Source organism: Drosophila simulans, chromosome 3R (assembly GCF_016746395.2).
Source record: "Drosophila simulans strain w501 chromosome 3R, Prin_Dsim_3.1, whole genome shotgun sequence".
In the NCBI taxonomy this organism is placed as follows: Eukaryota; Metazoa; Arthropoda; class Insecta; order Diptera; family Drosophilidae; genus Drosophila; species Drosophila simulans.
In genome coordinates this window covers 21,348,760-21,369,430 of record NC_052523.2, presented here as the reverse complement: position 1 = coordinate 21,369,430, position 20,671 = coordinate 21,348,760, and the positions used below count along the sequence as shown (strand labels likewise).

The window sequence follows — 20,671 nt, the reverse complement described above, 5'->3', positions numbered from 1 at the left end:
AATCCGGTTTGGGTTTTTTTTCGTTTTCAGAAATCAAGTAGCTGCATGTCGCTGGAAACAATGCGAATGCGCCAATTCGTTAGTCTTGGGAATCCCTTGGCCCAAACCTAAGCCTCTTATCACCGCACATTCCACGTTTCGATCAACTCAACTCGTGTTAATAACGAGACAATTCTGACAATAAAGTGAAAACTTTATCGCGCACAATGACATATTCATTAGGATGTCCTTTCTCAGGATGACATCGGTCCGCTCAACAGAGGAGCACCGAACGGAACATAACAAGAACAGGACAAAACAAACCAGCCTTTCCGACTTACACGCGCTAATCAAAGGGGATGAATACCCTTCCGGCATTTCACATCGTGGTTGCGATAAGTTGCTCTACTGAATGCAGTGGCACTTCCAAGGATGCTTTCACAACATCCTTCAGGTAGCAATCAAAATATTGTACTAATCGTGATTCTTGGGACAACAAACTTTTGCTCATTTCAAATTTCACAGTTGACCAATATCATCTTGATGGGACTCAATTCCTCGAGGGTTTATTCTAATCGTCAAACAATCTGATCCTCCTCTCATAAAAATAAATTATATGAAAAACTATTAGTTTCACTTGCTAGTTCGTTCATTATAATATATTACATTAAGCACATAAATTTCTAATCATTTCCCAGTGTTAAATCAGAACTTTTTCAAGAATAACGCCAGGACGCGAACCGGTTGGCAGAAACAAAAAGCCAAAGAGAAGGCTGATGACAAAGTCTCCGGTTCAGCTTTGATGTTCACAAGGACAAAAGGAGAAAAGAGGAGAACAATGCCGAATGAGGAGCGCAAAAAAATAACTATTGAAACAAAAACACATTTTTTTTTCACCACAAGACACAATAAATTGCAATTTATACCAAAAGTTGTATTCATCATCATTATCATCCCGAGCCAAAATTATGCAGTATCTGCAAAGCGCAATTCGTTACAAAAGTACACAAATCCTTGTTACTTATTTACAAGGCTCGAGATGAAAACTCAAAAGTAATTCTGGCCCGTCGAGCCTATATTTTACGTTATTGTAAGGCGCAAATTAAGGGCAAAGTCGCTTAAAGTGCAATATTGAGTGAATGGATAATAACTGAAATAAGAAATCTAAATAAGTTATCTTTTAAAACATTAAACAGCTTTAAGGTTATGTGTCCTTAAAACTATGTTTACTGTATATACACACTATAATTCATATATGGGAAAAACTAGAGAAAAACATCTTTGTTAAAAACTTCTATGCTTATTAAGAGGGTTTTTATCATAACTTCGCTATAAATAGTCATAAACTCAAGATTTTAACTGTTTTCTGCAGGTAATTACCAGTAGTAACGACCCTGATCACTTTTTGAGGAATTTCGCAAAAATTAATTTTTGCCAAATTTTGCATTTTTTGTAAGGGGTAACATCACAAAATTTAGCAAAAAATGTCAAAAAATAAAACTTTTAAACTGGAACGCAAATCGATTGGGAATTTAATTACGAGTTCAACGATATATGACTTTCTACATTTGGACCATTATTTACAATTTTGTGGCCATAAAATATCATTTTTTTTTAACGAAAATTGTTAAGAATGACTAAAAATTGTCATAAAGGTTTATAACTTTACATTTCGACTATTTTTTCTTTATCCTCTTTCCTATATTCCCTTCCGCAAAACATTTTGTGTTCTATTGACTGCATTTTAAAATCTAGGTTAAGATCATTATGAATTCTGACCCGAAAGCCAGTAAACGAACCTCCAGTTCTGGCTTAACAGCCATAAGCACTTTTTGCTGGCCAAATTGGTGCCAGAAGTTTAATGGATCTCCAATACACACTGTCCAGTCCAGTTCACTCCAGTCCAGCCACTTCAATTGATCCACCAGCTCTGCGGATGCCGAGATTCGTGCCGAGACTGGAGAAGAATGGCCAGCCAGCCAGTCAGTAGTCCACCGTTCGGTTGGGATCGGTTCGCGACTTAATCTGGCGCGATCGTTTTCCATCAAAGGGTTCCTGCTCACATGCAACTAATCTGATTGTAATTGATGCATGCTAGAGAACGTGAATGCGAATGGGGATCCGAATGCGAGCGAGTCCCGAGGAGGAGGCTCCACACGCAAAATGCAGAAGGTTCGCTTCGATCTCGTAAAGGTAACTTGGTAGCCAATTATTCAAACGCGAGGATAAGAAAGCAAATAAATTGACTTCGAGCTACATGGGCTTTGGGCGGGAATCAAAAATGCATATGCGCACCACGGTCCACATGTGTGCAATGTGCCTTGTGTGCTGATGTGCTGCTGTAAAGTTTAAAATATTGTGATTATCCTTACATTAACTGCGCCTCTTCCAAAAATGTCGATCGGGCTGCGCATTAAGCTCACGCAAATTCCTCGCCATTTTCAACCATCGGCCACCGGTGCGGATGTGGTATCGATATGGGCAGCCCCATCCCTCGATTCTTCGGGTAATTTCAGGCCCGTTTCCATTGTCAATCATATGCTGGAAGAATGTCAGTCATCCTGCGCTTCACTTTGGTATCGGGGGTGCATTGAACTTTTCAGTAGTGCGGTACTAAAATGTTAATATAGGCAGGCGTCCTAATGGGATCCTAAACAGTATCTCAAAATACTCCTTTTCTTTCTTGCATCCCAAAATGTAAGGACATGTATCCCTGTCCTCTTTGGTCAGTCGAAACTTTTGAAGCAGAAATAATAGTAGTTTATGAACTATAATAACTAGTTTTGAACTGCTCATTCCTATTTCATATGATGTATATATGAACCTATAAATCGAACACAAATGACCTTTGCATATGCATAGAGTGCACTCTACCTCCTGGTAGAGAAACAATACCTGTCCATGGGTATGGCCACTTATTTTGGGCACTTGTGTGAGATGTGTGATGTGTGCTGGTCCTAGTGCCGCGATCGGATCCGCATCGGATCGTGCGGGTTACGAGGCGACACAATATTGACAGCGGCTGGATCCGTCGATATGCCCAGGGGATTGGCTGGAGTAATTTAATCCTCGCCCAGAACCAAAACCAGAATGCCACGAAGATGTCCACAAAACGCTGCGCACAACACATGCAATGCGAAAATGCGAGTTGCGGGCTGCGAGTTGCGAAATGCGAAATGCGGAGCAAAACATGCATACAGATCACGGCTGGCAGGCCGGATGGTCGACATGGACATGGACGTGGATGTGGATATGGATGTGGATGTGGATGTGGATGCCGATGCCTGGGAGCACTGTCAGTCGCCTAATCATCGTAATAATTCGCCTCAACTTCACCCGATGGCAGCGGCAATGGGAAGCCAAGCGGAAATTACCAACACGCGATATTTAATTTTTCCAAAAGGCGAACCAATAATTCGTCTTCATGCCGCTGGATGGCCATCCGTGGCGGCTGCTCTTTCCGCTCCTTCTGCTTCTTTTGCAGCTCCTCTGGCCATGGTGCCATTTTTTCGTGTTCGGCATGACCGATGCCTCCGAAAACGCTTTCCAGGCACCAATCGCCAGGAGCAGGGAAACAGGAGGAGGACTCATTAACGCACAGCCCAGATGCCAGGACCCCAACTCCTCTGCTGACTGCTGACCTCCATCTATGGCACCTATAATGATGCTACCCTTTCATCATATATAGAATATGGAATGTGCTTCGGCACTTCAGTAAATACATGTATTCATTTGCATGCGAAAATACAATTATTCGTTACAAGTTTAATATTTATTCCTACAAAATAAATGGCAAAAAAGTAAAAGAGTGTTCCTTCTGATGGAAATTCAAAATTAGACTACATTTGCATATGTTTTTTATTTGTTTCAAGCTAAAATATTCAATCGGTTTGTGTTTAATTTGCATAATGAATCAAAAAGTAGTTTAAGTAGTAGTAGTAGTAGTAAGTAATAGTAGTTTTACTATTTGTTCTTCTTGCAAATGCCTGTAAGTTTTATTTAACTTGCGAACGTTTTTAATGTATTAAAAACCACATGAATTAATTTAGTTTTGTTATAATTAAATACTTTAATTATATAGAACGATCCTGTTTTTCGGTGAGCCCTTCGTTGGGAAAGACTTTCATTTTCTTCATATGTAAAACAGTGACCCATTTTTTAACCGCTGAAATTGAAAACCCATCAAGTAAAGAAATGCCAGTTTTGATCTTGAGAGATTGACACTTGAATTTTATTTTGTTTTGTTAATAAATATTTATTCGTTTCATTAGTAATTAGTTTATATGCTTATTGAAGAGTTACGCAGATTACACAGTACGAAAACAAATCGATTGGAATGGCTGACAAAATGTGCCAACTAATTAAGCTACTTAACACAATTAGTATTTGTTATTATACGTGTAGATGAATTGAATTTGGCTTTCAAACAAGTAGTCACACAGTCGATATTCCTAGTTAATACTAGCTATAGTATGCTGAGCTATTAATACCTGTTGCATTGATATTAATACGTTAATTGATAAGTACAAATGGCATTTGCATTGCGAAATGATTCGAGTTTCATTAATACTAAAGGTGGCTAATAACAATAAAAATGGAGGTATTTACACTATGAACTACAACTACAACTATGCTATAATGTAGGGTGTCTACTGTTCGGCGTCGCTGGACCCGACGCTCTTGTCGGGGGTGTGGGATCTGCTGGACGCCTTGGAGGCGCAGGAGCGCACGGACAGATCCTCCGGCTCGCTGTCGCAGTAGCTTTCGTTGGAGGCCTCACTGTGCGCCAGTGGACTCAGGCGCTTCAGTAGCGCCTCGTTGAAAGGATATGTTTCGAGATCCGGCTCCGATCCGCCGCTGGCCATTTGGTTGGGATTGTAGCTGGGTGCACCAGGTCCTCCGCCGCCGGGCTGCATGGAGGCTGCGGCCGCGGCGAAGGCCAGGAAGTTCAAGCTGGCATTGAAGAGCTTGCACCAGTCGAGCAGAGCCGCTCCCTGGTTATCGGTTCCAGTGGGCGGGGCGTTGGCCGGAGTCACTGGTGCTATCACAGGCGCTAGATCCGCAGGATTCGGGAAGGGTGCTGGCAGTAGGGGCATTGTGGTGTCCGGAAACATGGGAGTCTTCGCCTGCTCCGTGGCCAGAGCTTGTGGTGCGGAAGTGTTGGCCTCCAGGGCATTGTTGTTCTTATCGTTCACTTGCTCCGGCTGATTGGCGGAGTTCACCCGCTTGGCCGGATCCTTGGCCCAGTTCTTAACACTCAGCAAGGGGTAATTGTTTTTGCTGTAATCCTCGGAGGCAGCGGGCGAATCAATCACTTTGTTGTCCTCTGATTTGGGTTGTGCGTCCACCAGGACATCGGCAGTCTGTGGGGTGAGCTTGGAGTTGAGCAGGGCCAGGAGGTTCAGCTGGTGCAGCATGTTGTTGGAGTAGTCCATCACGCCGGCCTGACCCGGATGCAGCGCACCCTCCGGATGCAATCCGCCGTTCTTTTTCACAAATTCCACAAGGCTCAGCTTCTCCAGCAGGGATTCATTTTGCACTGGGTAATCAGCTGGACTGTAGGGCAGTGCTCCGAAGCCCAGCTCCTCGTAGTTTGGAGGCAGTGCCACGAACTTTGGTGGCAGCTGGAGCTGCAGCTCGAACTTGGCGCGCTTTTCCGGTGGCGTGTCGAGTCCCAGGTGATCGGGGCCCAGCTGGCGGCACATGAAGCGCAGCTTCTGCTCGTTCTTGCACCACCCACGCAGCGTGGACTCCGGCACTCCGATGTCCCGCGACACACTGGCCTTGGTTTCACCATTGTGGATGCGTTGGATGGCACGCACCTTGTCGTTGGGCGTGAGGTTCCTCAGAGGACGCTTGCCGCGCGTGCTCATCCGGATGTTCATGTGCTGGTAGGCGGAGATATCCATGGTTCTATTTCTGGTTGCGCTGGCGATGGCGATTGCGATTACGATAGCGGTTTCGAAGCGCGGACTTTGCGGATGCGGATGCGACCACCGGTGTGCACTCCTCGAACTCGCAGAAGGATGTGATTGTGATTCCGATTCCGCGAAAGGCGAGCTGCGAACTGCGAACGGCGACAGGCGAACGGCGACCGCCGAGATGAGCCGATGATTTTGCGGCGAAGAGAACGGCATGCCGTTTTTCTCGCTTTTTCTCGACCAATCGGAGCAAAGCGCCACTCTCACCTTTCTCTCTCTCTCTCTCTCGCGCGCACCCACCACCCACCCGTGCAACAACTTGTTACTCATGTCTTGCTCACGAAATTCGCTCTGTTCGGCTCTCTTAACGGGTTTGATGTCCTGACCATCATTCGCGTCCCTCTTCGCGGGCTGCGTATGTGTGTGTGGATCTAGATATTCAGCATGCAGGATGCACATTTCCGAATCGGCTCCTGCACGTGGCTGCGTGTGTGTGCGTGTGTGCCCGTGTGTTTATATAAAAACCAGTTATTTACCTCCCATAAACATTCCCTCCTGCGAAAGTGTGTGTGCGTGTATTTGGCCAACCTTCTCGCATCATGTGCGTGAGCGGATCTGATACGGACGTGGACCTGGTTGCACTTTTGGGTCGCGAATCTACCGAGAATAACACAATTCCACTCTATATTATTTGCACTCTCCATCTGTGTGTTTGCACTAATTTCCATGAGTACTCTTTGTCCGTTATTTGTGGTAAATATTTTCATTGCACCCTTATCTTAGGAAGAAAATAGAAAATATATAGTCTAAAAGCTGATCAGACTAACTTACTAATGAAAGTTTTGAATTCACTGCGTTTTCCTAGGCAATATTTAAATATTTATTTTATATGTATAAGTGCTCATGGAGTAATATAAATGAATAGCACATACCTTATATGGAGAATTTGCATACTTCTTTGCTAATGGTTATTTGCACACAAAATTGTTTTAAACTTTATTAAACTATGTAATTTATATAAATATATTATTTATGGATCACTTCTAATTATTTGAATACGACTGTATACTAAAAGCGTAAGTATGTACACAACACCTTTGTGGGAACACCTTTCTAATCATTTGACTTTACCCCTTAATCCAAAAAACTATATGCCGTCAAACACTGCTATTGTTATTAAAATGGATTATAAAGTCTCAATGAATCCCGTCGTTTTATTTTTGTTTTAACTATTAATGCGTCTGCGTCGTCCACTAAAGAAAAACTAATAAAAGCTTTCAGCCTCAAGAAAACTATCAACATTCTAGAAGAAGAACAATAAAAGCTTTCGGCCTGGTAAATATACCAAATCATATTATAAATTGCGAAAATTTAAAATTATTATTTTAAAAATGCTGATTCGTTCAATATTGTCCTTAAATAAAATCACACATCCCTTTTTTAATACTTTTTTTATTGTGTTATTAAAAGACACATTTTAGAAAGTAAGTAGCCTTTAGTATTTATGTTTGATTTACACATATTTAAATAAATTTTCTATTAACTATAATTTATTAGATTACATCTACTTGTATTGATTAATTTCCGTGTTGCTGTATGTTATAACTATATCATTATTTATTATTAAACAATTTTCCTTCAAGTTTATTTGTCACAAAACTGTATTTTAAAATTAATGGATTGTTTTAAATCAAATATGGAACCTACACAATAAATAAACGATTGCAAGCGGACACAAATCGTAATTATGAAGTTAAATTAACAATTTGTTGACATACCGCTTTGAGATAAATAAAAATCAAAATAAGTGCAGATTTAATGGAAAAAATCAAATTGCATTAGATTTATAAGTATTTGCAGTATAAATATGAGGAAACGGTATTTATTTTAAGTCTCAATTTATACATACATACAAATTTAAATATATACATAACCTATGTTGGCAGTTAGCCCTTACATTTTGTACATACACTTTATTGTTATTATATACATAATTTGTTTCAGTCGAAGGCTTATTAAACTAATTCTGAACGCATACGTCAAATGCACATACCCATATAAGTATATATCTTAATATATACTGCATGCCTTATCTTAACTTTAAACTAAAAAGAGATAACTATTCGGGGGCATCAATGGGAATACATGCAATAATTGCAACCAATTCAATAATAAATAAATAATATTAACTCTTTGGCTGCAAATAAAATGTGTGATGGGTGCGGATATAATGGAATCTTCGTTTGCCAGTGCCTTCAGCGATATACTCTGTAACTTAGTGTAAGTCTTAAGTAACTTATTGTACCATTCATTAAAATTCGAATAATGATCACCGACATTTTGTAAAATTAGAAAACAATTAAGGTTAATGGAATGCACTATGAAGATGACTGTGAGTGTGAAGATTCCGTTTGCTAAAAATTTACTTGTGACTATATTTATGGAAATCGATCAACAATTCGTGAATATATGCGTGAACTTTATTCAACACCCCTTAACTTAAATTTACTTTATCGTTAGTAACAAATGTTAATAGCTTATAGATAATGATCCCATTTGCCCAATGCAACGACCTCCCTCTTCATCGAAGGTGGCCAAAGTTAATCGAGACAGCTTATTGCATAAGACTCCATTTCCATTATTTTGAATAGGATTTGGCTCTGAAAAGGGGTAGTAATCAGAATTGGATTTAAATATTAAGTGTAAAAATTAAATTACGTGGCTTACCATCGTGAAAAGGTTCTTGAGTGTTACCCTCCTGTTTTTTGTTTCTGATTTGATCCGTAAAATGTGATATAAGTGCGTCTATCATGGCAGCTTGCTTTGAAAATATTTGCATCAGTTTGGACACTTGTATTCCGTTCTCGACGGCATCGAACTGCAAAAACAAATGATTCTAAGATCTTGTTTTTATAACAGCGAAAACACAGCGAAGTACCTGCAGGAAGATACAAGTGAGGCATTCGGGATCATCACTTGCACTTGGCTTTGCGTAATCCCACGACAAATCCTCGTATCGCAATCCCAGCAAGAGGGTCTGCATCAAAAGTGGTGGTGGGTCATTAAACAGTGCGGATTAAAACTATAAGTTATTATGCTAAAATATAACTTACACATTCGTACGGATCTATTACGAAAACCCCTCTCTCGTTGACAGCGACCAAAACCTCCATGTCCTTCTGGTTGACCAGTGCCATAATTCCCCTAACAGGTTGTTCTATTTGGCCATGAAAATATGCAGCGCTGTGAATCCAAAAATCATTAATTTTTAAATATATATTGGTATATATATATATATATGGAAAGCATACCCATAGAACGGCAGAGCCCAGCAGAATTCCAGGTATTTCCGCATCAACTTTCGTGTGGTGGCCGTCTGGGGCACCCGCTTGAATTGCTCCAGAAGCTTCACCTCCGCAGAATTCTTCTGGCTGATCGGTAGCCACAGCCAAGTGGAGCTCTTGGCCACGTGAGGAGGCAAGAACCTAGCTTGGTTTTCCCTAAATGATTGAATTAGCATACAAAGTTAGTACTTGGCGTATTTCATTAGTTGAAGGACTTGCCGAAAGAATCCTATTGTATGAGTGTGGGAGTTGTAAGGACCCAGTTCGATGCGCGCTTGAATGCCACCCAACATGAGCGAATGCACGGGCTCCATGATATATCTGCCTGTCAGCACATTGTTTCTGGCCTCTTCATAGAGGAGCTCCAAGATCCGATGATCCCTGAAAATGATATCATAGTGTTAAGTTTAAAATGGCTTAATCTAAAGTTACGGATAAGTATTACTTTATTTTCTCCTCATCTCGCTTGGAGAAGAAGACGTTCCGCTTCAAAACGATCATGGGCTCATCGAACTTTCGATCACTGGGACTGCTGTTGCTGAACTTCTGGAGGAGATTGGGCCACGCAACTCGCACTATGTAGGGGCAGTGGTGGGCCTTCAGCTGCATCTCCAGTAAAGCACTTGTCATCCACAATCCGAACACGCTCTGTGCCAGCAACTTGTTGGATATGCCCAGCTCCTCGCATCCCAAGGCGGCTGCCAACATCACTTGCGATGGACACTGGGCAGTGCCCTCGATCTCCATGTGCACCGCCACCCGGGACATAAGATAGACGCATGTGGGGATTACCTATGAAATAAAGAATCGCATTCAAGTTGCTGAAATTGAAAGGAATGTATCTTACATTTTGAAGAGCACGGGTTAGATTGGAAGCAGCTTTGCCGGCAGTCGCGAAGTTCGAAGTTGAGCTGGTTGCCATCAGGCGTTTTTGGATTGCGGGATTGGATTGGGCATCGTTGCCGTTGTTGCACTTGTGATGTTGTGGCATGAATGAGGAATTGGTGAGCACTCCTAAAAATGTTATAGATAAACAAATAACATAAACTATACAATGCAATTTAGTTTCTCTTACCGGATGGGCTCCTCAGGTCGGAAAGGGGACAAAGTGCACTTGCATTGCTCATCATGTTGGCGCCCATGTCGGGTAGTCCACCCAGACATGAAGCATTTCCAGAGGCGGCCATGGCGGAGGACACCTGTGCCGGCGACAGGCAGTCACCATCATTCTGGCCCGTGCTGACCACACTGGACACACTGGCCGACGAGGCGAAGGTGCTGCCCACTGCCGTTTGGATCTGAGCTGTGGTCACCACACGATGCACTGTATACATGATTGGTGGAACCGGCATATTCACCGAGCCCAGGGACACGGGTACCTGCTGGTCGCACGTGACCACACCGGATGGGTTCTGATGGGTTTGAGTGGCTGCCACGCGTCCACTTCCGTTGCCGCTGCCGCCGGCGCTCGGGAAGATCGCACAGTTGTCGAAGGCATCTGGTGGATCGGCTACCGTGCCCTGTAATTGGGGCAACTGATGGATTGGTTCTGGGTGGCTCAGTTGGTGGTTGTGTTGTAGCGACTGCTGGATGTGGAGAAAGTTTGCCTGTTGCTGCTGCTGGTGCAGATGTTGCTGATGTTGCTGGTGCTGTTGGTGTTGCTGGTGTTGCTGATGCTGCTGATGCTGCTGCTGATGCTGCTGATGTTGGTGCTGATGCGGCTGCTGATGCGACTGCTGGTGCAGGTGCTGCTGTTGCGGTTGATGAGCTTGGTGCTGCGGCATCGCTGCTGCGGCATTGTTGGCTATATAGTAATCATCGCGACACTTCACATCCGTAGTGTTGTAATATAAATGCGATCTGAAAAGTATTTAAGGGTATAATAATGCACAAATTCGTTGAAGTTGGTATAGCAAACGCACTCGTAGTCTTGAGTAGATAGCTTTTTTCGATTATACTGCAGTGTTCCGAGTGGAACAGTCATTATGTTGATATAGTTCCCAGCGTTGGCAGTATTCTTGCTGCATTGGCCACTGTTGCTGCACACAGATCCTCCGTACGGACTCCCCATGTTGCCACTCCCGCCGAGCGTTTTGCTGTTCCCACTGCGCGGAACCAAGTCCTTGGAGCTGTAGCCCGATTGCGATTGGCCGGAGCTACATGTCACATAATCCTGGCCAGCGTTCATCCCATAGTTGAGTTTGTTCGACGCATGTTGGGGAATGGAAGTCGAGGGATTCTGCTGCATGGCGCTCCGGCAGTAATAATGATTTGGCTCCATATTCTTCGAAATTCAAATAATATTTATCGGATAAAATATATTGTATTAAACATACATATTTATTTAATGTCAGTTTAGTGAATCTTACTGCTGTTTTAGTATATCTGCTGCTAACAAATATGATTAGTTACTGTCGACGCCTTTTCGGGGTTCGCTTGAGCAATCAGGATAGCCCTCATTTTATCTGGCAGTTGCGAATGTTCCACAAAAGTCCATTATAAGCAAAATATTAGCTATCAGTTGGCATTTCTGAAATGTACATAAATTCATACTCAGAATGTTTATTTAAATTTTAGAAATAAATTAGATAAAATATATTTTAGATGGGGGATAGTAGTTTCATCGTTTATAAGGTTAGCGTTTTGCATAAAAACAGACATTTATTTCATTTGCTTCCATCGCATGCACTTTCTGTATGCCTTGATGTTCTGTTTTAAAATAACAAAATGGTCCTCAGTTCTGATATTTGATTTTTCGAGCAGGTGCAATAGAGGGTATGCTGTATACACACATGCTCGTACATACCTACACGAAGGTCTATATGTGCGAATGCGAATGCGAATATGGGCACTTTTTTGTACGTCATGCTAATTCGAGTGCTTGCAAGTATGTCAGCGAGGGCATAACTTTTAACTTTATAATTGGAGGCACGTAAACACTGTATGTTAATTCAGTTCAGCTCACACGGCTGAGAAAAAAGTGCTGCGTCCTTAATCAATACATGCCTTCATATGTATGCATACACACACACACACACATTCACATACACTAACACACACTTACAGACACACACGCTCATATCCTTCTAACTGGGTGGGACTTTGAAGGCCATAGTTTTTCACCGAACCATAGCCTCTGCACTTTAATTTTATTCCTTCGCAATGGTTTCCTTTCGTTGGGAAGCACTCCGTCTTTGCCCAAATGTATCTACATATCGGCGAAATCCTCCACGGCACACAAACGGATGGGTTGGAAAAAATGTGTTACACGGATTTCGCACGAAAGATACATTTTCCGCTGTATTGTCTTTGGTTGCGAGGAGCTCTGTGATTTGCTGCCTTCGGGTTTGTTTGCTTTTTCATCGGGCTCCGAAGGAATTAATTGTTTTATTCAGGCTAGTGTAGATTTTTACTGTGGCGATTCACGACGAATCGAATGATGACGAGAAGTTCCCGAACTTTTTAGTACACAAAATGCCAAAACAGGCGACTTAGCACCAAAATATCTACTTATACAACACCACTTTCGAACACAGCCAACCGAAGTAAACAAACACATGCAAACTCGGGCCCCATATGAGGCGCATGCGCCCCAAAATCCCAGCTTAAAGTTCGCCCAGCAACAAGACTATCGATAAGAGCCAATTTCAACCGTTAACAAAATCAATATATACAGATATATATATCTTTCTGATAAGGAACCAACGTATATATTCAGTTCCGTAAACATCCTCTTTTATTGTATCAACTGGCATTACTTTTTTAAAGCATTTTTAACACTTCCATAAGTTATGGCTCAACAAATTTGATTTACTTATTTGTGATACTTCTGAAGTTGCGGGGCCGATAGCTTGACCTTTCCTGGTATATTCCTGGCCAACGACTCTTCCTTTATACTTTTCAGTAAGTCCTTCTCACGAGCACTGCAGCTCTTCTCCTTTGCGAAGATATTAAGTGCTAGTTTCGCCGCCTTTCCTCTTTTTCCCGTTCCTGGCGTGAGCTTTACTTTAAACCTAAAAGGATATTACATTTAGAATGAAACATTTTATGCGAACTTTTAGTATAGCTTACTTGTAGTTTTGCAAAGCCTGATAGGGGGCAACGACTGGAATCGCGAACAGCAGCTCATCTCCTTCGTGCGGCTGTCCAGTCAGACTGTTGAGTACATCCACATCCCCACCGACGGGCACTTCATCAGCATCGTCCAGTTCCACTGGGTTTTTGGGAGCTGCACTTTTTTCTGGCTTCACGTACTCCTTGGTTGACTCACTTGTCTCCACCACCTTATCGGCGCTGGCCTGTGGCTTTTCCTTACCCGATGACTTGAGAATCATCATGCGAATTTCCCGCTCTTCATCATCTTGATCCTTGTATTTTTGCTTCATTTTCTTGAGCTTTCCCTTCTGACCTCTCTTAACTTGGGATGGATTTTTGGGTTCAGTACTCACAGGAGCGACTTCCTGCTTGGCAGCCTCCTGTTTCGCCCGTGCCTTGTCTTCCTTGGTCTTTTTGGCACTTACTTGCTTTTTCCGACTTGGAGCAGCCAAAATAATGGTCGTTTCTTCAACGTCCGCTTTTTTCAAAATTTTGTCTAGGACAACTTCACTCTCTTTAGTCTCTTCGATCTCTGGATTTACGGAGTCGGATCTGACTGTAATGCGACCAGTATCGTGCTCAATCTTAACTTCTGTATTGGGAAAAGCTGTAATTTCGGTATTGGAGCTTGGTTCCGATAGATTTGTATTTAAATCAGTGTCTTCATTATCTGACAAAAGATCATGTTCAACTTCGGTTTCTTTAACATTTGGATCTATTTGATCATCATCCAGGCTTCTAACTTTACGCTCTCCCAAATGGCGCTCAATGAAGCTATCCTCCAACTTGAAAAGTAAACTTAGACCCATGGTCAGGTGGCAGGAGGGTAGGAAGTTCTTCTTTCCTCTGATCATAAAGCTTCCCGTTGCCAAGTACTCTCCAGTTGGTGCAGTTTTGCTGACCTGATCGCTTGTTACCCAGTACGAGTTGGTAACCACTTTGGCATCCCAAGCAACACTGTACGAAATAGCCATGGATCCTGCCTCCAGCAGCGTTTTGGGAGGTATTTCTTCTCCTGTGGGATTTTGAATTATAACACTCGAGGCGCCTTGAATCTCAGCGTGGACATAAATGTCTTTCGGACGCATATATCTGAAATAACAACATTTCATAATTATAAATACTTCGATCTATTGAAAGCAATCAATCAACGCAAACCTTTTAACAATAAGCTCGTTCTGCTGGGCATCTCTTCCTCCAATAACCAAATAATTTTCAGAGCTGATGAACCAGTAAAACTTTTCAAACCAGAAAACTTTCCGTGCCTTTACTATGTTCGATATAGTCCTTACTTCCTTGAGTGTCTGCTGAGTCTTGCGCTCGGCCGACTTAAGAGCTTTTTGGGAAGCATCTACAGTTTTCTTTTCCTTTTGAGCAGCCGAACGTTTCATATCATAGTATCGACGGGCATTGGCCCAAGCGGACATTGCCAAGTCGACATCCACAACAGTAACCTCTGGAGCCTTAAGATCGTCGTCTTCATCATTGTCATAAGGATCGCTGAGCATAAGGGATATATGATTAGTCTCCAGTTTAAGCTGCTTTATGGAACTAGCTACAGCATCGCCATTTGCCTGTGCCTCCTTTACAAGCTCGTGAATATCCGGCCAGGATAATTGACTGGCAATAGCTGACTGAACAGCACGAATCGCATTATCCACCAGACTTTGATTGGACGTAATAAGCTCTGCTTTCTTTCTGTCCACATCCTGGACTTTTGTCAACTCCTCTAGACGCTTTGCGTGGTCATTCTTGACATTAGACAGCTTTTTTAGTGCCTCACGCTCTTGCTGCAGCGTTTTCATGTCAATCTTTTGCGACTCTTGCGTAGAGTAAAATTCATCAACGGCTTCCATAAAGGACTCAAATGTGGCCTTTTCAAAGTTTTTGAATTGAATAAAGAGGTAGGGATGAAATTCGATGTTTCTAAAGAAAAACTCCACCGTTCCATTCTCTGCAGGCTTTTCCTCTTTAACTTGAATAATGTAGCCTTTACCTTTTCCACTATTTCCCTCAGCTATAAGCTCTTGAGCATCCTAAAAGATTGCAAAGAACGTTTTATTTACTTTTGCATGTAATAATAATTATTTCCACGATATTGTTCTTACCTTTACTGCCTGCTGAAGAATTGGCAGGTCATTAACCATATCAAATGGCTTCTGTTCCAGTTTCGTATTTTGTTGCTTCTTACGTTGCTTTTTACCGCCCTTCTCCGGCTTGTCCTCCGCCTCCGGTGTTTCCTCCGTTGTTTCCTTTTTGATTACGTGATTGTCCAAGCCGTGTGAAAGAAGAACATGCTCTATAACTGCCGGACCACAGTCCAAGTTGGGTGTTAGAATCTGTCGCAAATAGTCGCCGTTCCTGGCATTTTCCAACAGCTTAACCAGAGCTTCCGGTTCGAGTTCCTTCGTGGGCTGTTTGGCCCGTTCCACGGGATATTTCTCGCGCATGGCGAAGCGCAGGTTCTCGCCCTCCGTATGCGGACGCAGAATATATAACGTGGTCAGCTCGTAGTCGGTGAGAATCACATTACCGCGATCGTAGAGCTCCAAAATAACATGGTAGGCGGCATCGCCGGTACCGAACTGAAAGTCAACAATACGATCGCTGCCCATCTGTTGAACCTTTTCCAGGCGCTTGTTCTTCAAGTGCTTCCTCAACTTCATGCTAAAACCGGACGGAGCCATGTTCTTGGGCCATTCGAACCTAGTGGTATGGAATCTTGTACCAGATTCTATCAGCAGAGTGACCTTCTCCACCGCACCGGTCCCTTGCATCCGGAAGAGATAGGTCTTGTTATCCACGTCATAGATCTGATTCACTCGCCAGCCGACCAGCCTGGAATATAAATGTAGATGTGCCATTATTCCTGGGCATCGGGATTATCCGGATTTGTTACATACTTTTGCAGTTCAGCAACTCCGCAGATTATATCGAAGGTATTGAAACGTGTCTTCATGGTTCTTTATGAAAAGTTGACGATGTCAACACGGAAAGTGAAGAAAAAAGAATCTATCTAGCAACCTAACTTATCATTAAATATTCACAAGTTCGCTATCTACGTTAGATAAGTTAAATTCCTGTAGTAGGGAATAATAACAATTTTATTCACTTGTGAAATTAAGTATCGGTGTAAATTGCGATGGACAAACTTTAAGCAAAATATATCGATTGTATGCTGTTGACGATTCGGATTGTTAGAATGAATTCGCTGTATAATTACATTGTATTAAATATTTGTATTGTGTTATGCATTGAGTAGGCAGCTTCTTTGATATACTTAATAAGCTATTAAACATTTAATAAAGTTTCAGTCAGCTGTTTCCCTTTACGTGGACTATTCCACTTCGTTCCGATAGGAAATCGAAACATAGGTAATCGGAAATTGGAACTGCTGTGTCATCGCCAATCTTCATTTGTAAATATGAATGCGGATGGACCTGTTGTCAACGTGCACGTGTTGTTCTTTGCTAAATCCCGTGAATTAGCAAATACTCCACGATCGACAGTGGATGTACCCACTGAAATTACTGCCACCGAACTGCTGGACCACCTGGTGTCCAAATTTGGCCTGACCTCCATCCGGGATAACTTGATTTTGGCACACAACGAGTCGTACATTGACAACCTGAGTGATAGAATTCTGTTTAAGGAAGGAGACGAACTCGCCGTCATACCGCCACTGAGTGGAGGCTAACCAATCCGCCATGGATCACGTGAAACTGGTGAACGACCCCATAGATATCGCCCATATCCATCAGTTGCTGGCCGATGAAGGCTGTGGAGCCTCGTCCGTTTTCGTGGGCACTACGCGCGATAATTTTCAAGGAAAAAAGGTGGCTTCACTATCTCAATCAATTGATTTCATTGATTCATTTGTACTTTTCGACCTTTCAGGTGCTTTCATTGGCGTACGAGGCCTACGATAGCATGGCACTCAAGGAAATGAATAAAATCTGCTCAGATCTCCGATCTAAGTGGCTCGATCTAAAGCACATAGTCATATATCATCGATTGGGAACAGTGCCCGTATGCGAAGCCAGTGTAGTTATAGCCGCCTCGTCACCACATCGTTCTGAGGCCTTAGAATCAGTATCTTTTGCAATAGACCAGCTAAAAACTCGGGTTCCCATCTGGAAAAAGGAAATTTACGAGGGCGATAACGACGGCGAATGGAAGGAGAACAAGGAGTCCATCAGGCCTAGTAAGATCTTATGAGTAGCCAGCATGACATGTATTCTTATTATTTGTACACTTGTAAATATAATTAACAATCGAGCATATACGATTTTATTGGCTTCTCTCTCATCTGTGCATGTAAATTGTAGAGAAATCGAAAAGTGGCTTCAACTACGCAGCTTGTCCCTGCAAAGTGGAGGAGTCACATGACGTCCCGCGAACTCTGGTGCAAATTAGAGTTAATGACGCTGAGTTAACCAAGCGTTTAGAATGTTTTGTCAACAGAAAACGAGACGAAATAAACTCACAAAATGTAATTGACTTCAAATCGTCTTTTGTCAGCTCAGACAAAGACTTGAGCGACTCCTGCGCTCGAACGCAGAGCACAATTATCAAACAGGAGCAGTCAAATTGCCATTTAAAAGGTGGGTAAACGATGCTCTATTTTTATAACTATAGCCACTTTGTTCTACAAACAACTTATCACAGTTCGACGAGTAAACAATCGCTGCGGACCTCAACAAATGGAAATGCGACCCAACTACGAACTCGAACTGAATAAACTAATGGGATCGCGTGACGGTCAAACGGATCCAATCAAAGAAATGAGGAAATCGCTACCCAATTCACGACTACAGGCAATTGAATCGTACATGGGCCTAACTACCGACAACGAGGAAAACATTTTCAGTAGAATCAAAAGAGTGGAAAATAGACTGCTGCAACTGGAGTCCATTTCGCCCGAGTACAGGCACTTCGTAGGTTCTTAAAACATCTCCTGTGATTGCAGATCTATACAAATTTAATCTATTCTCAGACCAAACGAGAACCTTCTTCTATGGAAGCCGCGCCGCCGAAGAAGATCAGAAAGAAATCGTATTCGGCGCAAGAATTAAGTGCGTTCATTCAAAAGATTAAGGATGGCAGCGAATTTAGCTAATAAAAACCTAATTAATTATTATTCCTTGGTTTGTAATTGATGTAAATTTATTTCAACATTCCAACTATTTGTAATAGTTATTTTTTATGCGTAAATGATGAGAGTGAAAAATGCAAAAAGTTTTGTTTACAACTAAGGAATATGGATAAGCGTGGCTGATTTGTTTCTGTTTATTAATCGGTCGTCAAGCTTCATAGATTGCGCCCGAAAATCTAATGGTTATTTGTTAACCGAAAGACCAGCTTACTAATTATTTAATACGTGAAATTATTAAATCTTATTGTTGTTCTCAACTCCTAGCACAGAGTGGGGAATTGAGCTTCATCGTCAACCTTCAGTGGCTTCTGGGCGGAGCGGCGTTTCTCTCCGAATCTGTTGTTGTCCTGTCTGTTTTCATAGCCGTTGCTGGGTCCGTTGTTAAAGCGGGGACCACGGAATCCCTCTCCACGCGGTCCGTCATAGCGGTACCCTTCTCCACGCGGTCCCTCACCTTCTCCGCGAGGTCCGTCGTTGCGATAGCCACCTTCTCCGCGAGGTCCGTCATTGCGGAAGCCACCCTCGCCGCGGAATCCCTCTCCGCGAGGACCGGCTCCGGGGCGCGGTCCCTTGCGGAATCCGGCCTTGCGGCCATCATTGAAGTTGAACTGGATGTCCACGATGCGCTGAAGGCGGCCCACGCGCTGAGGATACAGCGATGGATCATACTCCAACTCGTCCTCGCTGTTGCTCTCCTTCTTCTTGCTCAGCACGATCATCTTCTTCCACTCAGCATTGTCGGCGGCTCCTTCGCCCGCTTTGCGCAAATTGTAGTTAGGCTTGGCACGCTGGTCTCTTAGAGCCTTCCACTCGTCAAGGGTCATCTGCTTGGACTCATCCTCCTCGGCGGCGACCGCGGGATCAGCCGACTGTTCGTTGGCCGAGTCCTCCTTTTCCGCCTGCGGTGAGGTCTCCCCGGTCGTCTTTAAGTCCTCAATGTCCTGCTTCGGGGAGCCCCAGTTGTGGGCACCACCGCCTTCGCGCTTGTCAATTGACTTGACGCCTGTGGAGAATAAGTCAGCTATTAATAGGGTTCAATCGATATAAGTAAAGAGGATTTTCGGGAAAATGTTTGCATAAGTTAAAGAATTGGATTTATAAGACAAATTAAAATTTAACCTAACCAATTTTATATTTTCGGTAACAATTAATTAAAAATTATAAAATAAAAAAAAATTTCGAATAACACATGCGCTAACTACACACACGAGTTTGCAACGCAGTAATTTCATTAATTCATCATTTAAAATAATATTTACGAACACGTTTTCAAACGTTTTGCGTATTACAAATGCTCAAAAGTCACGTGAGAAATACGCGATATGTTGTAATCTTGTTGCCAAGGGTTGCGTTTCCTCTATATTTCGCAGCATGCCGCCATTACAATGCAACATTTTCCACGCAGGAAAAACGAAATTCACTTGATAAGCAAACACGAGAACAAAGGATAGAATCTAGGCATAATTACCAGTTTTATCGGATCCAGACTGGCGATCGAACTCGCGTTTTCCGAACTTCTCGCCGGTACGGACGCGTGGTGGTCCCCTGTTGTCTCGATTGTTGAACTGACGCTGCGGCAACTCGTTTCCGAATTCCCCGTTTGACTCCTTGTTTCCGTAGCGTTGGTTGTTGTTGTTGTTGAACCTGCCCTGGTTGTTGGCACCGTTTGCGGTTGGGTTCCTGGGGCGACCCACATCCCCGCCAGCGGGACCCTTGCCGCCTTTCACCGGACTCGCGTTCTTCGCCACCGGAGCGTTGGCCTTGCGGGCCGCCACAACCGGCTTGTTCTCCTTCTCGGACTTACTCTTTGGCGCCTTTGCCGCCTTTGCCTGTTCCGGCTTCTTGGGCGCCGCGACTACGGCGGCAATCTGTGGCTGTGCGAGCCCGGAGGAGTCATCGTCGTCCATGAACAACAGCTCGTAGCGGTTATTTCCAGAATTGTCCATGATGTAAAATTTCTACGAATTAAAATTGAACCAGATTTGAGAGTTACTTTGGTTCCAATGGCGACGATATGCTTTGCTGTTAACTTATAGGCACATGGCCGGCCTAATGTTCAAACGAAGAGTTAATCGCTTAAAATTGCGAAAACGCGGAGCACCTTACGCACCACGCCGGAAACGAAAGTGAAGGTAGAAACATCGATTGCAGGAAACATCGGGGCAACGATGTGTTTC

The 20,671-nt window shown here is 43.0% G+C and overlaps 6 protein-coding genes across 8 annotated transcripts; 2 read left to right on the top strand and 4 right to left on the bottom strand.

The window, feature by feature from the left end:
• Window positions 1-4,180: 4,180 nt before the first annotated feature.
• LOC6729550 (protein distal antenna-related) lies at window positions 4,181-6,068 on the bottom strand. Its single transcript, XM_002104822.4, has one exon. The coding sequence runs from the start codon at window positions 5,886-5,888 to the stop codon at window positions 4,629-4,631; it is 1,260 nt and encodes a 419-aa protein (XP_002104858.2). The 5' UTR covers window positions 5,889-6,068; the 3' UTR covers window positions 4,181-4,628.
• A 1,313-nt stretch (window positions 6,069-7,381) lies between these two features.
• On the bottom strand, window positions 7,382-12,818 carry LOC6729549. Of its 3 annotated transcripts, none has more exons than XM_039294413.2 (12): window positions 12,309-12,818; window positions 11,614-11,774; window positions 11,167-11,528; window positions 10,320-11,104; window positions 10,092-10,258; window positions 9,690-10,036; window positions 9,464-9,625; window positions 9,212-9,400; window positions 9,014-9,143; window positions 8,839-8,937; window positions 8,628-8,778; window positions 7,382-8,560 (listed from the first exon to the last, which is right to left on the bottom strand). In XM_039294413.2, the coding sequence occupies exons 3-12, from the start codon at window positions 11,523-11,525 to the stop codon at window positions 8,430-8,432; spliced, it is 2,520 nt and encodes an 839-aa protein (XP_039150347.1). In that variant the 5' UTR covers window positions 11,526-11,528; window positions 11,614-11,774; window positions 12,309-12,818; the 3' UTR covers window positions 7,382-8,429. The 3 variants fall into 3 exon arrangements, with proteins under 3 accessions (XP_039150347.1, XP_044779417.1, XP_044779416.1); XM_044923482.1 differs by having other exon boundaries at window positions 12,658-12,817; XM_044923481.1 differs by lacking the exon at window positions 12,309-12,818 and adding an exon at window positions 12,051-12,277.
• Window positions 12,819-12,925: 107 nt separating this feature from the next.
• On the bottom strand, window positions 12,926-16,511 carry LOC6729548 (nuclear export mediator factor NEMF homolog). The gene is made up of 5 exons (XM_016177508.3): window positions 16,243-16,511; window positions 15,448-16,177; window positions 14,498-15,375; window positions 13,316-14,431; window positions 12,926-13,257 (listed from the first exon to the last, which is right to left on the bottom strand). The coding sequence occupies exons 1-5, from the start codon at window positions 16,296-16,298 to the stop codon at window positions 13,059-13,061; spliced, it is 2,979 nt and encodes a 992-aa protein (XP_016036219.1). The 5' UTR covers window positions 16,299-16,511; the 3' UTR covers window positions 12,926-13,058.
• Window positions 16,512-16,763: 252 nt separating this feature from the next.
• LOC27206429 (molybdopterin synthase sulfur carrier subunit) lies at window positions 16,764-17,159 on the top strand. The gene has a single exon (XM_044923483.1). It carries the CDS (start codon window positions 16,764-16,766, stop codon window positions 17,034-17,036), a length of 273 nt encoding a protein of 90 aa, XP_044779418.1. The 3' UTR covers window positions 17,037-17,159.
• LOC6729546 (molybdopterin synthase catalytic subunit) lies at window positions 17,043-18,479 on the top strand. Its single transcript, XM_002104818.4, has 5 exons — window positions 17,043-17,175; window positions 17,237-17,543; window positions 17,668-17,943; window positions 18,008-18,276; window positions 18,336-18,479. The coding sequence occupies exons 1-5, from the start codon at window positions 17,047-17,049 to the stop codon at window positions 18,456-18,458; spliced, it is 1,104 nt and encodes a 367-aa protein (XP_002104854.1). The 5' UTR covers window positions 17,043-17,046; the 3' UTR covers window positions 18,459-18,479.
• A 135-nt stretch (window positions 18,480-18,614) lies between these two features.
• Window positions 18,615-20,619, bottom strand: LOC6729545 (ribosome-binding protein 1). The gene is made up of 3 exons (XM_039294414.2): window positions 20,605-20,619; window positions 19,963-20,452; window positions 18,615-19,497 (listed from the first exon to the last, which is right to left on the bottom strand). The coding sequence occupies exons 2-3, from the start codon at window positions 20,438-20,440 to the stop codon at window positions 18,755-18,757; spliced, it is 1,221 nt and encodes a 406-aa protein (XP_039150348.1). The 5' UTR covers window positions 20,441-20,452; window positions 20,605-20,619; the 3' UTR covers window positions 18,615-18,754.
• Window positions 20,620-20,671: the final 52 nt, after the last annotated feature.

What these genes read in the sequence shown, in the direction of transcription:
- LOC6729548 (XM_016177508.3), bottom strand. Translation starts at nt 16,298, where the DNA reads ATGAAGACACGTTTCAATACCTTCGATATAATCTGCGGAGTTGCTGAA. An exon ending in TTCTTCAGCAGGCAGTAAAG is followed by an intron (nt 15,376 to 15,447) that starts GTAAGAACAATA and finishes GCAATCTTTTAG; the next exon opens with GATGCTCAAGAGCTTATAGC. An exon ending in CAGGCTTTGCAAAACTACAA is followed by an intron (nt 13,258 to 13,315) that starts GTAAGCTATACT and finishes ATATCCTTTTAG; the next exon opens with GTTTAAAGTAAAGCTCACGC.
- LOC27206429 (XM_044923483.1), top strand. Translation starts at nt 16,764, where the DNA reads ATGAATGCGGATGGACCTGTTGTCAACGTGCACGTGTTGTTCTTTGCT.
- LOC6729545 (XM_039294414.2), bottom strand. Translation starts at nt 20,440, where the DNA reads ATGGACAATTCTGGAAATAACCGCTACGAGCTGTTGTTCATGGACGAC. An exon ending in GTCTGGATCCGATAAAACTG is followed by an intron (nt 19,498 to 19,962) that starts GTAATTATGCCT and finishes TATTCTCCACAG; the next exon opens with GCGTCAAGTCAATTGACAAG.
- LOC6729549 (XM_039294413.2), bottom strand. Translation starts at nt 11,525, where the DNA reads ATGGAGCCAAATCATTATTACTGCCGGAGCGCCATGCAGCAGAATCCC. An exon ending in CGACCTGAGGAGCCCATCCG is followed by an intron (nt 10,259 to 10,319) that starts GTAAGAGAAACT and finishes TAACATTTTTAG; the next exon opens with GAGTGCTCACCAATTCCTCA. An exon ending in TAATAGATCCGTACGAATGT is followed by an intron (nt 8,938 to 9,013) that starts GTAAGTTATATT and finishes CTTTTGATGCAG; the next exon opens with ACCCTCTTGCTGGGATTGCG.
- LOC6729550 (XM_002104822.4), bottom strand. Translation starts at nt 5,888, where the DNA reads ATGGATATCTCCGCCTACCAGCACATGAACATCCGGATGAGCACGCGC.
- LOC6729546 (XM_002104818.4), top strand. Translation starts at nt 17,047, where the DNA reads ATGGATCACGTGAAACTGGTGAACGACCCCATAGATATCGCCCATATC. An exon ending in GTCAAATTGCCATTTAAAAG is followed by an intron (nt 17,944 to 18,007) that starts GTGGGTAAACGA and finishes AACTTATCACAG; the next exon opens with TTCGACGAGTAAACAATCGC. An exon ending in CGCCCGAGTACAGGCACTTC is followed by an intron (nt 18,277 to 18,335) that starts GTAGGTTCTTAA and finishes ATCTATTCTCAG; the next exon opens with ACCAAACGAGAACCTTCTTC.